This window comes from Dendrobates tinctorius, unplaced genomic scaffold (genome assembly GCF_039654945.1).
Source record: "Dendrobates tinctorius isolate UK_male_01 unplaced genomic scaffold, ASM3965494v1 ptg000070l, whole genome shotgun sequence".
In the NCBI taxonomy this organism is placed as follows: Eukaryota; Metazoa; Chordata; class Amphibia; order Anura; family Dendrobatidae; genus Dendrobates; species Dendrobates tinctorius.
Window position 1 is genome coordinate 68,078,025 of NW_027361738.1, and position 16,898 is coordinate 68,094,922.

General features: G+C 42.4%; 1 protein-coding gene across 1 annotated transcript in view; it reads right to left on the bottom strand.

Annotated features, from left to right (window-relative positions):
* Window positions 1-11,194, bottom strand: part of SPAG6 (sperm associated antigen 6) — a 251,931-nt gene extending 240,737 nt beyond the window's left edge. Inside the window, exon 1 of the mRNA XM_073581813.1 lies at window positions 11,033-11,194. Coding sequence (XP_073437914.1) covers window positions 11,033-11,057 — 25 coding nt within the window. The 5' untranslated portion in view covers window positions 11,058-11,194. The remainder of the gene's footprint in view (window positions 1-11,032) is intronic.
* Window positions 11,195-16,898: the final 5,704 nt, after the last annotated feature.

The window sequence follows — 16,898 nt, forward strand, 5'->3', positions numbered from 1 at the left end:
CCTACTGGGGGCGGACACCCAGACGTAGTAGACTGTGTCTGAGTGTACACCTCCAGTAGGCGTATACGCCCAAAAATGATGCACAACAGAGCACAAGTTGACTCTGTCTGCACTAATACAGGCATATGGCTGAATCGGATTTAAGCCCCGACAGAGCCCCTGAACATGGGGAAGAACTCAATGTGAAAGAGGCCTAAGATTTCTTATGCGAGGTACGCCACAGTGTGTCATGAATTAGTAGAGGGGATGTCATCATGCCCCAATCCCGTCTATTTTGTAGGAGCTGGCCAAAACTGGTATCAAAAAGTCAAAAAGCAAAAAAATGTGCAACTTTTCAAAGTGTTTAACCCCAAAAAGTAAAAAATACTTTGATGAACTGGGGGCCTAGATCTGCAAAAAAAGCCCCAAAGATTATAATGTGTACATCCAATATAAAGTTAAAAACAAAACAGGACAGTGTTCTGGTGTTGACGTGTTTTGTTACGATTAACCCCTTAACGACCGCTGATACGCCTTTTAATGGCAGTAGTTAAAGGTACTTAAACCACAGCGCCGTGAATTCACGGCGCTGTGGAAAAAAGTGTATAGCGCCCCCCAGAGTCAGATTTTCTCCAGGGTCTCGGCTGCCGGGGGTAGCTGAGACCCCAGAGAACATGATTCGGGTCGGTTTTTACCAAACTTGCTTTTGCGCTTGCCGTTACTAACTGTATAACGGCGACAGCAAAAAAAAAAGTCTGATGTGCCATTTAATTTCTCTCTCCTCTGATGTGATCGCAAATCAGAAGAGAGAAATAGGGTCCCCAATCCCCCCCCCGGTACCTCCAAGTGGTCCTAGGCCTGCGTGCTTCCCCTCCATGGGCGCCGCCATCTTCTTCCAACATCTGCCAGCCAGTACCCGGCAACAATAGGAAAATTTTTCCTATTGGTTCATCTTGGTCACTGTGATAGACCCTATCACAGTGATTAAAATAAAAAAAAATAGTAAATAAACCCCCCCTTTATCACCCCCATAGGTAGGGAAAACTAATAAAATAAAGAAAATATATTTACTTTCATTTTTCCGTTAGGGTTATGGTTGGAATTTGGGTTAGGATTAGGGTTGGGATTAAGGTTAGGATTTGTTAGGAATTAGGGTTAGGGTTGGGATTAGGGTTAGGGGTGTGTTGGGGTTAGGGTTGTGGTTAGGGTTGTGATTAGGGTTATGGATAGGGTTAGGATTAGGGGTATGTTGAGGTTAGGGTTGTGGTTAGGGTTATGGTTGGGATTAGGGTTAGGGGTGTGTAGGGGTTAGGGTTGTGTTTAAGGTTGGGATTAGGGTTAGGGGTGTGTTGGGGTTAGGGCTGTGGTTAGGGTTATGGTTAGGGTTGGGATTAGGGTTAGGGGCGTGTTGGGGTTAGGTTTGTGGTTAGAGTTAGGGTTATAGTTAGGGTTGGGATTAGGGTTAGGCGCGTGTTGGGGTTAGGTTTGTGGTTAGAGTTATGGTTAGGATTAGGTTTAGGGGTGTGTTGGGGTTAGGGTTGGGATTAGGGTTAGGGGTGTGTTGGGGTTAAGGTTAGGATTAGGGTTAGGGGTGTGTTGGGGTTAAGGTTAGGATTAGGGTTAGGGGTGTGTTGGGGTTAGGGTAGGGATTAGGGGTGTGTTGGAGTTAGGGTTGTGGTTATGGTTAGGGTTGGGATTAGGGGCGTGTTGGGGTTAGGTTTGTGGTTAGAGTTATGGTTAGGATTAGGGTTAGGGGTGTGTTGGGGTTAGGGTTGGAGTTAGAATTGAGGGGTTTCCACTATTTAGGCGAATGAGACGAAGATACAGTGGGGAAAAAAAGTAGTACGCCACCAATTGTGCAGGTTCTCCCACTTAAAAAGTTGATAGAGGCCTGTAATTGACATCATAGGTAGACCACAACTATGAGAGTCAAAATGAGAAAACAAATCCAGAAAATCACCTTGTCTGATTCGGCAAGATTTATTTTGCAAATTATGGTGGAAAATAAGTATTTGGTCATTAACAAAAGTTCATCTCAATATTTTGTTATATATCCTTTGTTAGCAATGACAGAGGTCAAACATTTTCTGTAAGTCTTCACAAGGTTGACACACACTGTTGGTGGTATGTTGGCCCATTCCTCCTTGCAGATCACCTCGAAAGCAGTGATGTTTTGGGCCTGTCGCTGGGCAACACGGACTTTCATATCCCTCCAAAGGTTTTCTATGGGGTTGAGATCTGGAGACTGGCTAAGCCACTCCAGGACCTTCATATGCTTCTTACGAAGCCACTTGTTCGTTGCCCTGGACGTGTGCTTGGGATCATTATCATGCTGAAAGACCCATCCACGTTTCATCTTCAATGCCCTTGCTGATGGAAGGAGGTTTGCACTCAAAATCTCGCAATACATGGTCCATTCATTCTTCGATGTACACTGATCAGTTGTCCTGGTCCCTTTGCAGAGAAAAACAGCCCCAAAGCATGATGTTGCCACCCCCATGCTTCAGAGTAGATATGGTGTTCTTTGGATGCAACTCAGCAATCTCTCTCCTCCAAACACAATGAATTTTGTTTCTACCAAACAGTTCTACTTTGGTTTCATCAGACCATATGACATTCTCCCAAAACTTCTGGATAATCCAAATGCTTTCTAGCAAACTTGAGATGGACCTGGACATGTACTGGCTTAAGCAGGGGGACACGTCTGGCACTGCAGGATCTGAGTACCTGGCGACATAGTGTGTTACTGATGGTAGCCTTTGTTACGGTGGTTCCAACTCTATGTAGGTCATTCACTAGGTCCCCCTATGTGGTTCTGGGATTTCTACTCACTGTTCTTGTGATCATTTTGACCCCATGGGGTGAGATCATGCATGGAGCCCCAGATCGAGGGAGATTATCAGTGGTCTTGTATGTCTTCCATTTTCTTATTCTTGCTCCCACAGTTGATTTCATCACACCAAGCTGCTTGCCTACTGCAGCTTCAGTCTTCTCAGCCTGGTGCAGGGCTACAATTTTGTTTCTGGTGTCGTTCGACAGCTCTTTGGTCTTCACCATAGTGGAGGTTGGAGTGTAACTGTTTGAGGTTGTGGACAGGTGTATTTTATACTAATAACAAGTTCAAACAGCTAACATTACTACAGGTAATGAGTGGAGGACAGAGGAGCCTCTTAAAGAAGAAGTTACAGGTCTGTGAGAGACAGCAATCTTGCATGTTTTTAGGTGACTAAATACTTATTTTCCACCATAATTTGCTAAATAAATCTTGCCAAATCAGACAAGAGGATTTTCTGAATTTGTTTTCTCATTTTGGCTCTCATAGTTGTGGTCTACCTATGATGTCAATTACAGGCCTCTCTCATTTTTTTAAGTGGGAGAATTTGCACATTTGGTGGCTGACTAAATACTTTTTTTCCCCACTATAGATTGTTTTGCTGATAATTCTAAGCAGTATGTGTGGAGAAAACCAGGCAGTGCTCATCACCTGTCCAATACAATCCCAATAGTGAAACATAGTGGTGGCATCATCATGTTATGGGGGTGTTTTTAAGCTGCAGGGACAGGACGACTGGTTGCCATTGTAGGAAACATGAATGTGGCCAAGTACAGAGATATCCTGGATGAAAACCTCTTCCAGAGTGCTCTGGACCTCAGACTTGGCCGAAGGTTCACCTTCCAACAAGACAATGACCCTAAGCACACAGCGAAAATAACAAAGGAGTGGCATTGGAACAACTCTGTAACCAATCTTGACTGGCCCAGCCAGAGTCCTGACCTAAACCCAACTGAGCATCTCTGGAGAGACCTGAAAATGGTGTCCACCATCCAACCTGACTGAACTGGAGAGGATCTGCAAGGAACAATGGCAGACAATCCCCAAATCCAGGTGTGAAAAACTTATTACAGTATTCACAAGAAGACTCATGGCTGCACTAGCTCAAAAGCGTGCTTCTACTCAATACTGAGCAAAGGGTGTTAGGCGTCGAGTTTCCCCACTGCACAGGGGGAATATCAAGCCATGTTCTCTGCGGTCTCCCATTCCTCTGCAGCCGCAGAGATTCCTGCCCAGCAGTGACGTCGGTCCAGACATCTTGCCCAGGCTGATGCTAGGCGTCTGCTTGCTTCTTCTGGCTCTGCTATAACTCCATGCTTGAGTCAGCAGCAAGTAGACGCTTCTGGGACTAAGTCCTGTCTTTTGGGTACTGAGCATGCCCATGGGACAACCTCTCATTGGAGGTCGGAGGTCACATGCGTAGGTCCCATTCCTGCTCGGATTGGTCCACTACTGGGAAGGTCCCGGAAGGACGCCACTATAAAAGAACCGCATGGCCGCTCGGCCTTGCGCTAGTATAGACTCTTATGGGTAGTTGTGTGTGTGAAGATGGATGCATGAGACTGGTGACTGACTCATTAAGATCCCCTCCCTTTGGTTGTGTATGGTATAGGGGTTACAGAGTCAGAGTTCGCGCCAGTAGTGGCATAGTCTATGTGCCACAGAGTATCCCGCTCTCCACACGAGCGTCAGCGCCATATAGTGCCATCCAGCACAAGGCACCTCTGCACCGCACGAGCAGCAGCGTTCCTTACAGCGGTGCCGTGCGCTAGTTAAACACTTTCCTCCCTGCTCTGGGTGGTTAGTGGCATCGGCCGGAGCGGTGCAGTGCGCACTTGGTGCGATTTATATTTTCCATTCTCTTGCTGGCACTGCAGCTGCAGCGCCGAGCACTAGTGGTCTAAAGGGACTCTAGCCCCGAGTCTTTGCGGCAGCATTCTGTGACCATTAGCTAGTGCTCACCCAAGCCCTGTGAGCGTTAACAGGCTCCGGCATTTGTTTCAGCAGCTCTGTGAGGTAAGAGTTCGCCCCTGTGCACACCGGGTCAGCGGATATCTCCCCGGTGTTCACTTAGTTCTCCGCCATTACTGAGCAGCAGTTTAACATCTCTGCACGGTGGACCCCGGGCTGCGAACGCACCTTATTCTATCTTTATTATTTGGTGTGTTCCGCAAGCCTGTAACAAAGGGTCTCAATACTTATGACCATGTGATATTTCACTTTTTCTTTCTTTAATAAATTTGCAAAAATTTCTACATTTCATTATTTTTCAATCAAGATGGGGTGCAGAATGTGCATTAACCCCTTCACCCCCAAGGGTGGTTTGCACGTCCATGACCGGGCCAATTTTTACAATTCTGACCACTGTCCCTTTATGAGGTCATAACTCTGGAACGCTTCCATGGATCCCGGTGATTCTGACATTGTTTTCTCGTGACATATTGTACTTCTTGACAGTGGTAAAATTTCATTCAAATAACTTGGGTTTATTTGTGCAAAAAAACGGAAATTTGGCGAAAATGTCGCAATTTTCCAACTTTTAATTTTTATGCCCTTAAATCACAGAGATATGGCACACAAAAAACTTGATAACTTGATTTGAAGCCACTTTGAGGGGTCTATATGACAGAAAATACCCAAAAGTGACACCATTCTAAAAACTGCACCCCTTAAGGTGCTCAAAACCACATTCAAGAAGTTTATTAACCCTTTAGGTGTGTCACAGGAATTTTTTCAATATTTAAAAAAAAATGAACATCTAACTTTTTTTCACAAAAAAATACGTCAGGTTCAATTTTTTTTTATTTTACCAAGGGTAACAGGAGAAGTTGGACTGCAAAAGTTATTGTGCAATTTGTCCTGAGTACGCTGATACCTGATATGTGGGGGGGAACCACTGTTTCGGCGCATGGCAGAGCTCAGAAGGGAAGGAGCGCCATTTGACTTTTTCAATGCAAAATTGGCTGGAATTCAGATCGGACGCCATGTCACGTTTGGAGAGCCCCTGATGTACCTAAACAGTGGAAACCCCCCACAAATGACCCCATTTTGGAAACTAGACCCCCCAAGGAACTTATCTAGATATGTGGTGAGAACTTTGAACCCACAAGGGCTTCACAGAAGTTTATAACGTACAGAGGTACAATTAAAAAAATCAGATTTTTTTCCACAAAAATGATCTTTTCACCCCCAATTTTTATTTTCCCAAGGGTAACAGGACCCTAAAAGTTAATGTGCAATTTGCCCTGAGTACGCTGATACCCCACATGTGGGCGTAAACCACTATTTGGGCGCATGGCAGAGCTCGGAAGGGAAGCAGCGCCATTTGACGTTTTTGGCTGGAATTGAGATCAGACACCATGTCGCGATTGGAAAACCCCTGATGTAACAAAACAGTGGAAACCCCCCACAAATGACACCATTTTGGAAACTAGACCCCCCAAGGAACTTATCTAGATGTGTGGTGAGAACTTTGAACCCCCAAGGGCTTCACAGAAGTTTATAACGCCCGGGCATGAAAATAAAAAATTTGTATTTTTTCCACAAACATGATCTTTTAGTCACCAATTTTTTTATTTTCCCAAGGGTACCAGGAGAAATTGGACCCCAAAAGTTGTTGTCCAATTTGTCCTGAGTACGCTGATACCCCATATGTGGGAGAAAACTACTGTATGGGCACATGTCGGGGTACAGAAGGGAAGTAGTGACGTTTTTGAATGCAGACTTTGATGGAATGGTCTGCGGGTGTCATGTTGCCTTTGGAGAGCCCCTAATGTACCTAAACAGTGGAAACCCCCCACAAATGACCCCATTTTGGAAACTAGACCCCCTAAGGAACTTATCTAGATGTGTGGTGAGCACTTTGAACCCCCAAGGGCTTCACAGAAGTTTTTAATGCCCGGGCATGAAGATAAAAAATATTGTATTTTTTCCACAAACATGATCAATTAGTCCCCAATTTTTTTATTTTCCCAAGGGTAACAGGAGAAATTGGACCCCAAAAGTTGTTGTCCAATTTGTCCTGAGTATGCTGATACCCCATATGTGGGAGAAAACTATTGTATGGGCACACGTCGGGGCTCAGAAGGGAAGTAGTGACGTTTTGGAATGGAGACTTTGATGGAATGGTCTGCGGGTGTCATGTGCGTTTGGAGAGCCCCTGATGTACCTAAACTAATGAAACTCCCCACAGGTGACCCCATTTTGGACACTAGACCCCCCACGGAACTTATCTAGATGTGTGGTGAGCATTTTGAACCCCTAAGTGCTTCACAGAAGTTTATAACGCTCGGGCGTGAAAATAAAAAAAATCATTTTTTTCCACAAAAATGAGATTTTTGCCCCCAATTTTTTGTTTTTAAGGGTAACAGGAGAAATTGGACCCCAAAAGTTGTTTTGCAATTTGTCCTGAGTAGGCTGATACCCTACATGTGGGGGTAAAACACTGTTTGGGTGCATGGCAGAGCTTGGAAGGGAAGGAGCACCATTTGACTTTTGCAACTCAGAATTGGCTGGAATTAAGATCAGACGCCATGTTGCATTTGGAGAGCACCTGATGTGCCCAAACAGTAGACACCCCCAATTCTAACTCCAACCCGAACCCCAACACACCCCTAACCCTAATCTCAGCCCTAACCCTAGCCCTAACCCTAGCCCTAGCCCTAACCCTAGCCCTAATGGGAAAATGGAAATAAATACATTTTCTTTTAATTTTATTATTTTTCCCTAACTAAGGGGGTGATAACGGGGGGGTTTGATTTACTATTTATGGCGGTTTTTATTTTTGACAGCTGTCATAGGCTAAAAGATGCTTTTTATTGTAAAAATAGTTTTTGCATCACCACATATTGAGAGCTATAATTTTTCCATATTTTGACCCACAGAGTAATGTGAGGTCTTATTTTTTGCAGGACGAGTTGACGTTTTTATTGGTACCATTTTCGGGCACGTGACATTTTTTGATCGCTTTTATTCCGATTTTTGGGACGCAGAATGAACAAAAACCAGCGTTTCATGAATTTCTTTTGGGGGGGTACGTTTACACCGTTCCGCGTGCGGTCAAATTGATAAAGCAGTTTTATTCTTCGGGTCAGTACGGTTACAGCGATACCTCATTTAGGTTATTTTTTCATGTTTTGGCGGTTTTATGCAATGAAAACTATTTTATATAAAAAATAATTATTTTTGCATCGCTTTATTCTGCGAGCTATAACTTTTTTATTTTTTCGCTGATGATGCTGTATGGCAGCTCGTTTTTTGCGGGACAAGATGATGTATTCAGCGGTACCATGGATATTTATATGCGTCTTTTTGATCGCGCGTTATTGCACTTTTTGTTTGGCGGTATGATAATAAATCAATATTTTTTGCTTCATTTTTTATTTTTATTTTTTAAGGGGTTCGCTAGAGGGGTTAACTAATGGGACAGTTTTATAGGGCGGGTCATTACGGACGCGGCGATACCTAATATGTGCACTTTTATTGTTTTTGTTTTTTTTATTTAAAAAAATGGATTTATTGGGGGAATATTTTTATTTTTTTTCTAATTTATTCGGCGATTTTTTTAAAATTATTTTAACACTTTTTTTTTTTTTTTTTACTTTATTACATAGTCCCAGGTGGACATCACTGTCCTGTGACAGATCGCTGATCTGTCACATCACAGATCACTGTGACAGATCAGCGATCTGTCACGGGCACTGCTGCAGACTTCCTCATGCCTGCGCTTTGCAGGCACTGAAGAAGTCAGCTCCCTGCAGGCCCCCGTCGCCATCTTGGATTCGGGGGCCTGCAGGGAAAGAGCCCCCCGCAGCAGCCCTGCACATTGTGCTGCTGTGGGGGGCTCAGGGAAGCACGGAGGGAGCCCCCTCCCTGCCGATGCTTCCCTTTAACCCCCGGTACACCGCGGTCATGTTTGATCGCGGTGTGCAAGGGGTTAACATGTCGGGGGCGGTCCGTGACCGCCCCTGACACATTGTGCCGGGTGTCAGCTGTGATAATCAGCTGACACCCGGCCGCGATCAGCGGCGCTTACCACGTGGGCGCCGCTGATCGCGCTAGACGTACTATCCCGTCCATGGGCATAGGGGCCCGGGTCCCATGGACGGGATAGTACGTCTGATGTCAGAAAGGGGTTAATGAGAAAAAAAATGAACTTTTTTGAATTTACCAAAATGAAACAAAGAGTGAAAAATTTGAATGAGAAGCTGCGGGCGCAGGCTCATTGACTAGTGGTGACGTCACTGAGTCTGTGCTCGCTGCTGGCCTGAACTTCTGTGACCTCAGGACTGTGGGAATATGCAAGTGATGAGGAGGTCATGGCAGTTCAAGCTGTGTCACAGTGACCTCATCACTTGCATTTTCCCACAGTCCTGAGGTCACAGGAGTTCAGGCTGGCAGGGAGCACAGACTCAGTGACGTCACCGCTAGTCACTAAGCCTGCGCCCGCAGCCTCTCATTCATTCACCAGTAGTTTACAGCCGGGATGGTCGCATTTAGAACCGCTCCGTTTGTAAACTGATTAGTCCCCAGATATGGATTACGCCGTGGGACAGAGCGATGGACAGATATGGTATATTGTTGGTTTATTATCTTATCTTTATTACAGGAGATCAAGGGCGTCGCTTGGATTAGCAGAACAGTAAAGATGTCAAAACTGTGTGGTGTATGATTTAATTAAAATACTTTATTCTGGCTGTGTGTTTATTTAACCCCTTAACAACTATAGGATTTAGTACTAAGCTGTGGGCTTGATGTCACCCCACAATAGAAAGGTGACATTAACCCCACAAACATTAACCCCACTTGCCACCGCTACAGGGCAAATGGGAAGAGCTGGGCAAAGCTCCAGAATTGGTGCATCTAATAGATGCGCCTTTTCTGGGCAGCTATGGGCTGATGTTTTTAGGCTGGGGGGGGCATGGTATGGCCCCTTACCAGCCTGAGAATAGCAGCCCGCACCTGTGAGTTTTGCCGGGTTGGTTCAAAAACATAGGGGGGACCCACGTCGGGTTTTTCATTCATTCATTCTCCTCTGCTTGGGCCGATCTCCGGCAGAGCAGGGGAGAATGAGAGCCACGTTCAGTACCTGCCGTCGGGGTACAGCGCTTACAGTAAAGCTCCTTCCCCGGCGGCCGTCCGTCTGGCACTGATGCGGCACACGGTTGCCACACGTGTGCTGCACGTATTGCACATACGGACACACAGATTTCTCTGGTACCGGAATTATACGGACGTGTGAAAGACGCCTTACAGACACAAAAAAAGGCAGATGTCATATAGTGAAGCTACATAAAGATGAGAAGGTTCTGGCTACTCCGACTGTGAATGAAGCAACAAAAATTAAATCCACAGGTCCTAACTAAAGATAAACAGGACGTACAGATGACATCCCGCCAGTGCTGGGTGATCAAAAACCGCGTAGGGGATGCCGGGAGGTTAGAGATTCACGGCCTCTTGTCAAGCTGCCTGGATGCTGGAACAAAGACCCGTGTGAATCCATACGCTCATCTCTAGTCCCAACTGTCCTAGATACAGAGGACAGTCCTGGATTTGGGTCTACGCACTGCGGTCTTGGGCGTCTGCAGAATCCCCCTCGCTACCACCGCCCCTCCGACATCTCCTACTGCCAGAGGAGAAGGAAAAAGGTAAAGGGGCGCGGACAAATTTTGTCACGTCGCACGTAGCGCCGCATGAGCTGTCCCTCTTTCTGTTCGTCAAAAGTTGGTAGGTATGGGTACACGGTCTGTGTATGAAAATCACAGATGGAACAGGTACGTGATGGACGGATGTCTGAGTGAGGCCTTTTAAGGACACTTTTGGCAAATGACCAGTGTGGGGGGGGGGGACTATGGATACAATTATCACATGAGCCAAGACATTTTTCGACACATGTCGCCAAAAGTAAGAAAGAAAAAAAGGAGATCTAAAAATGACCAGAATCTAATACCCTACAGCCAAAGTCAGTGCGACCCGCGCCAAAACGTGTCACGCTCCTGCGATGTGTGACGCACCGACGCCAGAAGCAGGAAGGTGATTGGCTGAATTAAATAAAGTGATAAATGTGATTCACGGGGAACCCACCAATCAGAATTGGTCTTGTTACCCCCCAGGGAGCAGGACACTTAGAGGGTGTGATGAGGTAACAGCTAAGTGCTACAGAAATTACAATATAAGTCCAGAAGTATTAATGACTGTTAATATCTGTGTATTCATCATTACCTTGCAGGACCTGGCGCTGGCTCATGGCTGGGCGCTACACACTTCACCGCTGTGTCAGGAGCTGTTGTCTGTCTCCAGGATGCCTCTAAAGTTTGCGCCTAACAACGTATCCGTCTCCATGGTGACACCAGCGGAAGAGGACGCTTCGAAACGTTCTGCATTTTTAGGGGGAGGTAATGTAAACGACACGTGTAGTCCAGGCCTTCCTGACGTCACCTCCTCCCCCTACAGTCAGCATCGAGTGGGCCGTTCCAAAAGCTTCTCGCCAGAAAGGAGGGGGTTGCGTGTCTGTTGCTATAACAACAGCAGGGCATGTTGAACGTTGGACAGTGTGAGGTCACTAAGTCGGTGTCGTCACGTGTTAAAAAAAAAAAAAAGCCGCGTTTTCCCTGAGGGCGGGAAGACAGCTGTGTGACGCAGCAAAGTGTGCGTGCATGAAACATGTCTGGAGATGAGATACGTTCATAAAGTCGTGTACAGTTTACAGAACACTTGGGAAATAAAATAGTGCATATTTTCTAGCAAAAAATATTTTCCCTGGTCAGAAGTAAAGGAATCTTACCTCGAAAAGTCACAAGAAACACCTCACACTTCTCTCACATCCTCCATTTTGTAAGGCTTTATGTCTTCTTTTAGTTAATATTCTTGTCAGAAATTCATTTTCTTTGATGTAATTATACTTTAAAATCTTATTTTTCCACATATAAAAAGAAATCGACCAACTATTATGCAGATATTCGATCCGTAAAAAAAAGTTACCTGAACAGCCCTATTGACTAATATTGGTACACTCAGATCGAAAATATGGTCGTGTGAATTGGCCAAAAAAGCCATGAGAAATAAATCGCCCCTCCAAAATTTCCTGTGACATAATATCTCGAAAAGTCATGAGGCATAATTATTTCCCGCCATCCATTTTGGGATATCTTAATACTTTTAAGGTAATATTCCTGTCAGGGACAAAATGTATGTGGTGTGTTATTACCTCAGAAAGTCAGGAAATAATACACCTCACACGTCATCTCTGTGCGACATTTTTATTACTTTTGAGGTAATATTCTTGTCAGAAATTATCTCTGGCATGCAAAATATTTCTTCAAAAATATATAACACCTCACACATCATCTAGTACCTCATCCATTGACTCTGGAGGGATAATATTTCTGACAGAATTTGTGCCATAACATTACCTCAAAATGTCAAAATTAAGAACCCGCACCTCATGCGTCATCCATTTTGTGTACCTCAAAATGTCATGAGACAATTTATGTCTTTGTGTGACTTTTGGAGGTAAGATTATCCAAAATTCTTTGTCTTTTACGTAATAGCACCTTAAATATTCATATGAAAGAAATCACACGCCTCACGCGTCGTCGATTTTGTGACATATTTTGAATTCTCCGGGTAACAATCATGCAAAGATTAGATGACGTAATAATACCTTAAAAAGTCATAAGAAATAAATCACGCCTCGCAAAATGTCTGTGACATATTATCTTAAAAACTCCATTTTGTGACATGACATCCTAATAAGAATTTTTGAGGTAATATTCCTGTCATAAACATTGTCTGTGATATAATATTACCTCCAAAAGTCATAGAAAACAAAACACACCGCGCACGTCCTCCATTGTGTGACTTCTTTAGGTAATATTCTTGTCAGAAATTATCAGTAATATTACCTCAATAATTCATAATTAATTCACAAATGTCACTTATTACCTCACGTTAGACATTTTGTGGCGTCTTTTGACTGTTGAGGTAAAATTCCTGTCAGAAATTGTCTGTGATGTAATATTACCTCAAAATGTCTGAAAAAATAACTCACAATTCATCCATTTTGTGTACCCAAAAACGTCATACGATGTCATTCTTATCTCACATCATCCATTTTGTGACATTTTATAGCTTTTTGAAGTAATATTCCTGTCAGAAATTATCTATGGCTTACATTTACCTAAACAAATGTATAAGAAAGAATTCACCCTTCATACGTCATCGATAGTGTGACTTCTTTTGACTTTTTGAGGTAATATTCCTGTCAGACATTCATTGTCCGTGATGCATTATTACCTCAAAAAGTTATATGAAAAAAACGAAAGCGCCCATCATCCATGTTGTATGACTTTTGAGGTCACAGTCCTTCCAAAAATCCATCATCTGTGATGTAATGTTAGCAAGAAAAGCCATAAGAAAAACATTACACCTCCATTTTCTGACGTCTTATGGCTTGTTCCTGTCAGTCTGTGACATAACATTACCTCAGAACGATCTAAGAAAGAAACGATGCTTACCTCACGTCAACCATTTTGTGATATTTTCTGACTTTTTTTTTTTTTAGTAAATCTTACTATCAGAAACTGTCTGTGATGTAACATTACTTTAAAAGAAATAACTGACACATAACAATCTATTTACTTTTCAGGTAATATTCCTGATAGGAATTCATCGTCTTTGATGTCATTTTGCCTTCCTTAAAAAGTCGTATGAAAGAAGTAACACCTCACATCATCTATTTTGGGACATCTTACAACTTTTGAGGTAATGTTCCTGTGATAAACCAATTGTAAGTGATATAATGTTAGCCAAAAGCTAGAGGAAAGAAATCACACCTCACCTTGTAATCCATTTTCCAACTTCTTGAGACTTTTGGCGGAAATGTTCCTCATAGAAACTGATTCTATGAGATGTAATATGTCCTCAAAAAGTCTTGGGAAAAAAATCCCCCTCTCGTGCCATCCATTTTTTGTGACATTTTATGAATATTTGCACTAATATTTCTGTCAGAAATTCACCGAGTGTGACATAAATTATTCTACAGGAGATAAATTACAGTAAAAAGAGCATAACAAAAAAAAAAAAAGCTAAAAAAAATTGTGATGTATTTTCGGGGCTGAAAGAGAAAACCTAATGTGAGAGGGTGGTAGTTGGGAAAAATTCAAGTTATTCCAAGTATTCGGAAAATGTCAGCAAGACTTAATTAGCCATATACCATGATATTGACCTGGATTTACCATACTGCAAGGCCTAAATAAACATGGAAAGTGTGTTCATGACTGTCCTACTTGTGTAAAAACACAACAGCCATAGCCAATATTGTCCCCCCATGGAATAATACATCCAAATTTCACAAAAGTGTGTAGATTATTGGTAAATCCATAGAAAAACACACATAATCAAATCCTAATCTGACAGTATTCTTTATTTTTCTTTACAGTGTTTGACCTGTCACCTTACAAGGTAGGGATTACATGAGAAAAGTGCAAATGGATGTCATTGTTTTAAAGCTTACTTGTCACCCTTTATCATGAAAAAAGCCACATTTTTGTGGAGTTTCTGTAGCCAATTATCTAAAATTCACTGCATAAAATGTGTTCAGGTTTGTGTCTTTTTTTGTAATGCTTAGATGCTCTTTGCATGACTTTTTTTCCAGTTTTTCTCCCATAACCTTTCCTTTAAAATTTCTGGAAGGAAAAAAGCTAAAAAAAAAAAAAAAGCAAAACATAAATAACATTAAGCAAAAAAAAACTTTTGAAAGTAACGGTGCTTTTTTAAAACACTGAAAAAACTGGAGGAGCGTGACGTAAGAAAGAGGCCTACAGTCTTTAATTGGAAGAGAGAACTTGTGTCTAGTAGGTGTAACACGCCAAACTGGATACTGTTTTTATGGCAATTGTACCCAGAATTGTGGGATAACCCGTATAACACGAGAGAGTGAAAAATGTGATAGTCTATGACGTATTTGCTTCGTTTTTGTGTCTATGGGGATGTAACAATCCAGACGATTTTATGGTCACTAATAATTGATTTATATGGTAGTAAAAGCAATTGGCTCAGACTGACGCAAATCCTCTCTATCAAGCGACTAATCACTTCTTTAAAAAATAAATAATTCAGTTTTTTTATTAATTTATGTCATCACGGTCAGTTTTCTTGTGCCTTAACTCATCACAGGTAATGCAACAACCCATCCCATATATAGTATATATAAGAAAAAAGAAGAGATCCCAACAATAAAGATAAAAACCAATATTTTATTAATCACCATTAAAAATACCTATAAAAAAGCAAAATGCTGTAGGGAACACCAGAGAACACAAATAGAAAAAATCTGCTCAAGGGGGATTGTAAACTGTACTACAATAAAGTACTCAATAAATGGAAAGAGACCTAAATATACGTATAGTCCAAAAATGATATAATGACGTATCAATCATTCTTATATCGGCATAGCTGTATTAGTAACCAGTAAAAAACCCTCCAGAAACAATAAAAAACTCATGGTTGCACAAAGTACATAAGGTATAAGGTATAAACCAGATTGCCAAAGTAAGAATACTATGTCCCTAAGCAAGGTGACTAGGGAACACATAAGAGATAAAAAGAATAAGTGAAATCAGTGTCACCATATTGATACCCAGTGTACATACCCTGTTCAAATATACTATCAATGAAATATCATGGCAAACCATTACCTTATAATGGTGGTGCTCGTGGTGTACACTGGGTGACACTGATTTCACTTATTCCTTTTATCCCTTATGTGTGCCTTGGTCACCTTGCGTAGGGACATAGTATTCTTACTTTGGCAATCTGGTTTATACCTTATCACTTATGCACTTTGTGCAACCATGAGTTTTTTATTGTTTCTGGAGGGTATTTTACTGGTTACTATTACAGCTATGCCGATATAAGAATGACTGATACATCATTATATAATTTTTGGACTATACGTATATTTAGGTCTCTTTCCATTTATTGAGTACTTTCTTGTAGTACAGTTTACAATCCCCCTTGAACAGATTTTTTTCTATTTGTGTTCTCTGGTGTCCCCTACAGTATTTTGCTTTTTATATGTATTTTAATGGTGATTAATAAAATATTGGTTTTTATCTTCATTGTTGGGATCTCTTCTTTTTTCCTGTATATACTATATATGGGATTGGTTGTTGCATTATTGTAAAGTGCCCTGTGTACAATTGGACATATGTTGATCTGATCATAACAGGTAATGTCAAATTGGCATCAGTCAGCATTCAGTTTTTGTCACAACTTTCTACTGCAATATTGGTGCGTTTCTACCGTAAAACAAAACATGTAGGGTTTTCCAATTCAGATCCTTGAAATAATGTGGCGAATGAATGGGGATGATCCCATAGAAGACTATGGGATCTATTCACCCACATCAGTTTCCTTCTGGCTTTTTTGTGGCACACTAAGGCCAGGGTCACACTTGCGAGTACAATGTGAGAAACTTGCGTGAGTCTCTCGCATCAATTACTGGCACTGCCAAAGGCACTCGGGACCAGAGTGTGCGGCTGCATACTCCGGTCCCCAGTGCCGGCAGCAGCGGGTATTAATGCGAGAGACTCGCACGAGTTTCTCGCATCACACTTGCAAGTGTGACTCCGGCCTAAGTGGAAAGAATACCGTATGGCCAGATAAATAGAAACAAGGCCTTAGTCATTAGTGATAATTGTTGCCAGCGTCAGACTGGTTTGGTAAAGGCCCACCAGTAACATTGACTCCTGGGGTCCACTGTTCACTACCCTAGTACACAAATTTAACATTGCTTCTATATAATATTCATTTGCCTAGCTTGTTTAATGAATGATTAGATACCTTTTTCTGCAAATTGTGAATCAAGTGTAATAGCGCTACTTATTAGCAGTCCTGCACAGGGGCCCATTGGAGGATTCTCTATTTCTCCTATGGGCCAGTCCGAGCCTGATAGTTGCTATTGTGGCACTTATTTAAACTGTCAGATTTAGGCCTAATTCAGACCTCCATGTGTTTTTTTATATGTAAAAACGGGGAATGTTTATTCATCAATGTTTTTCAGCTGACTTATATCTGTTTTTGGTCA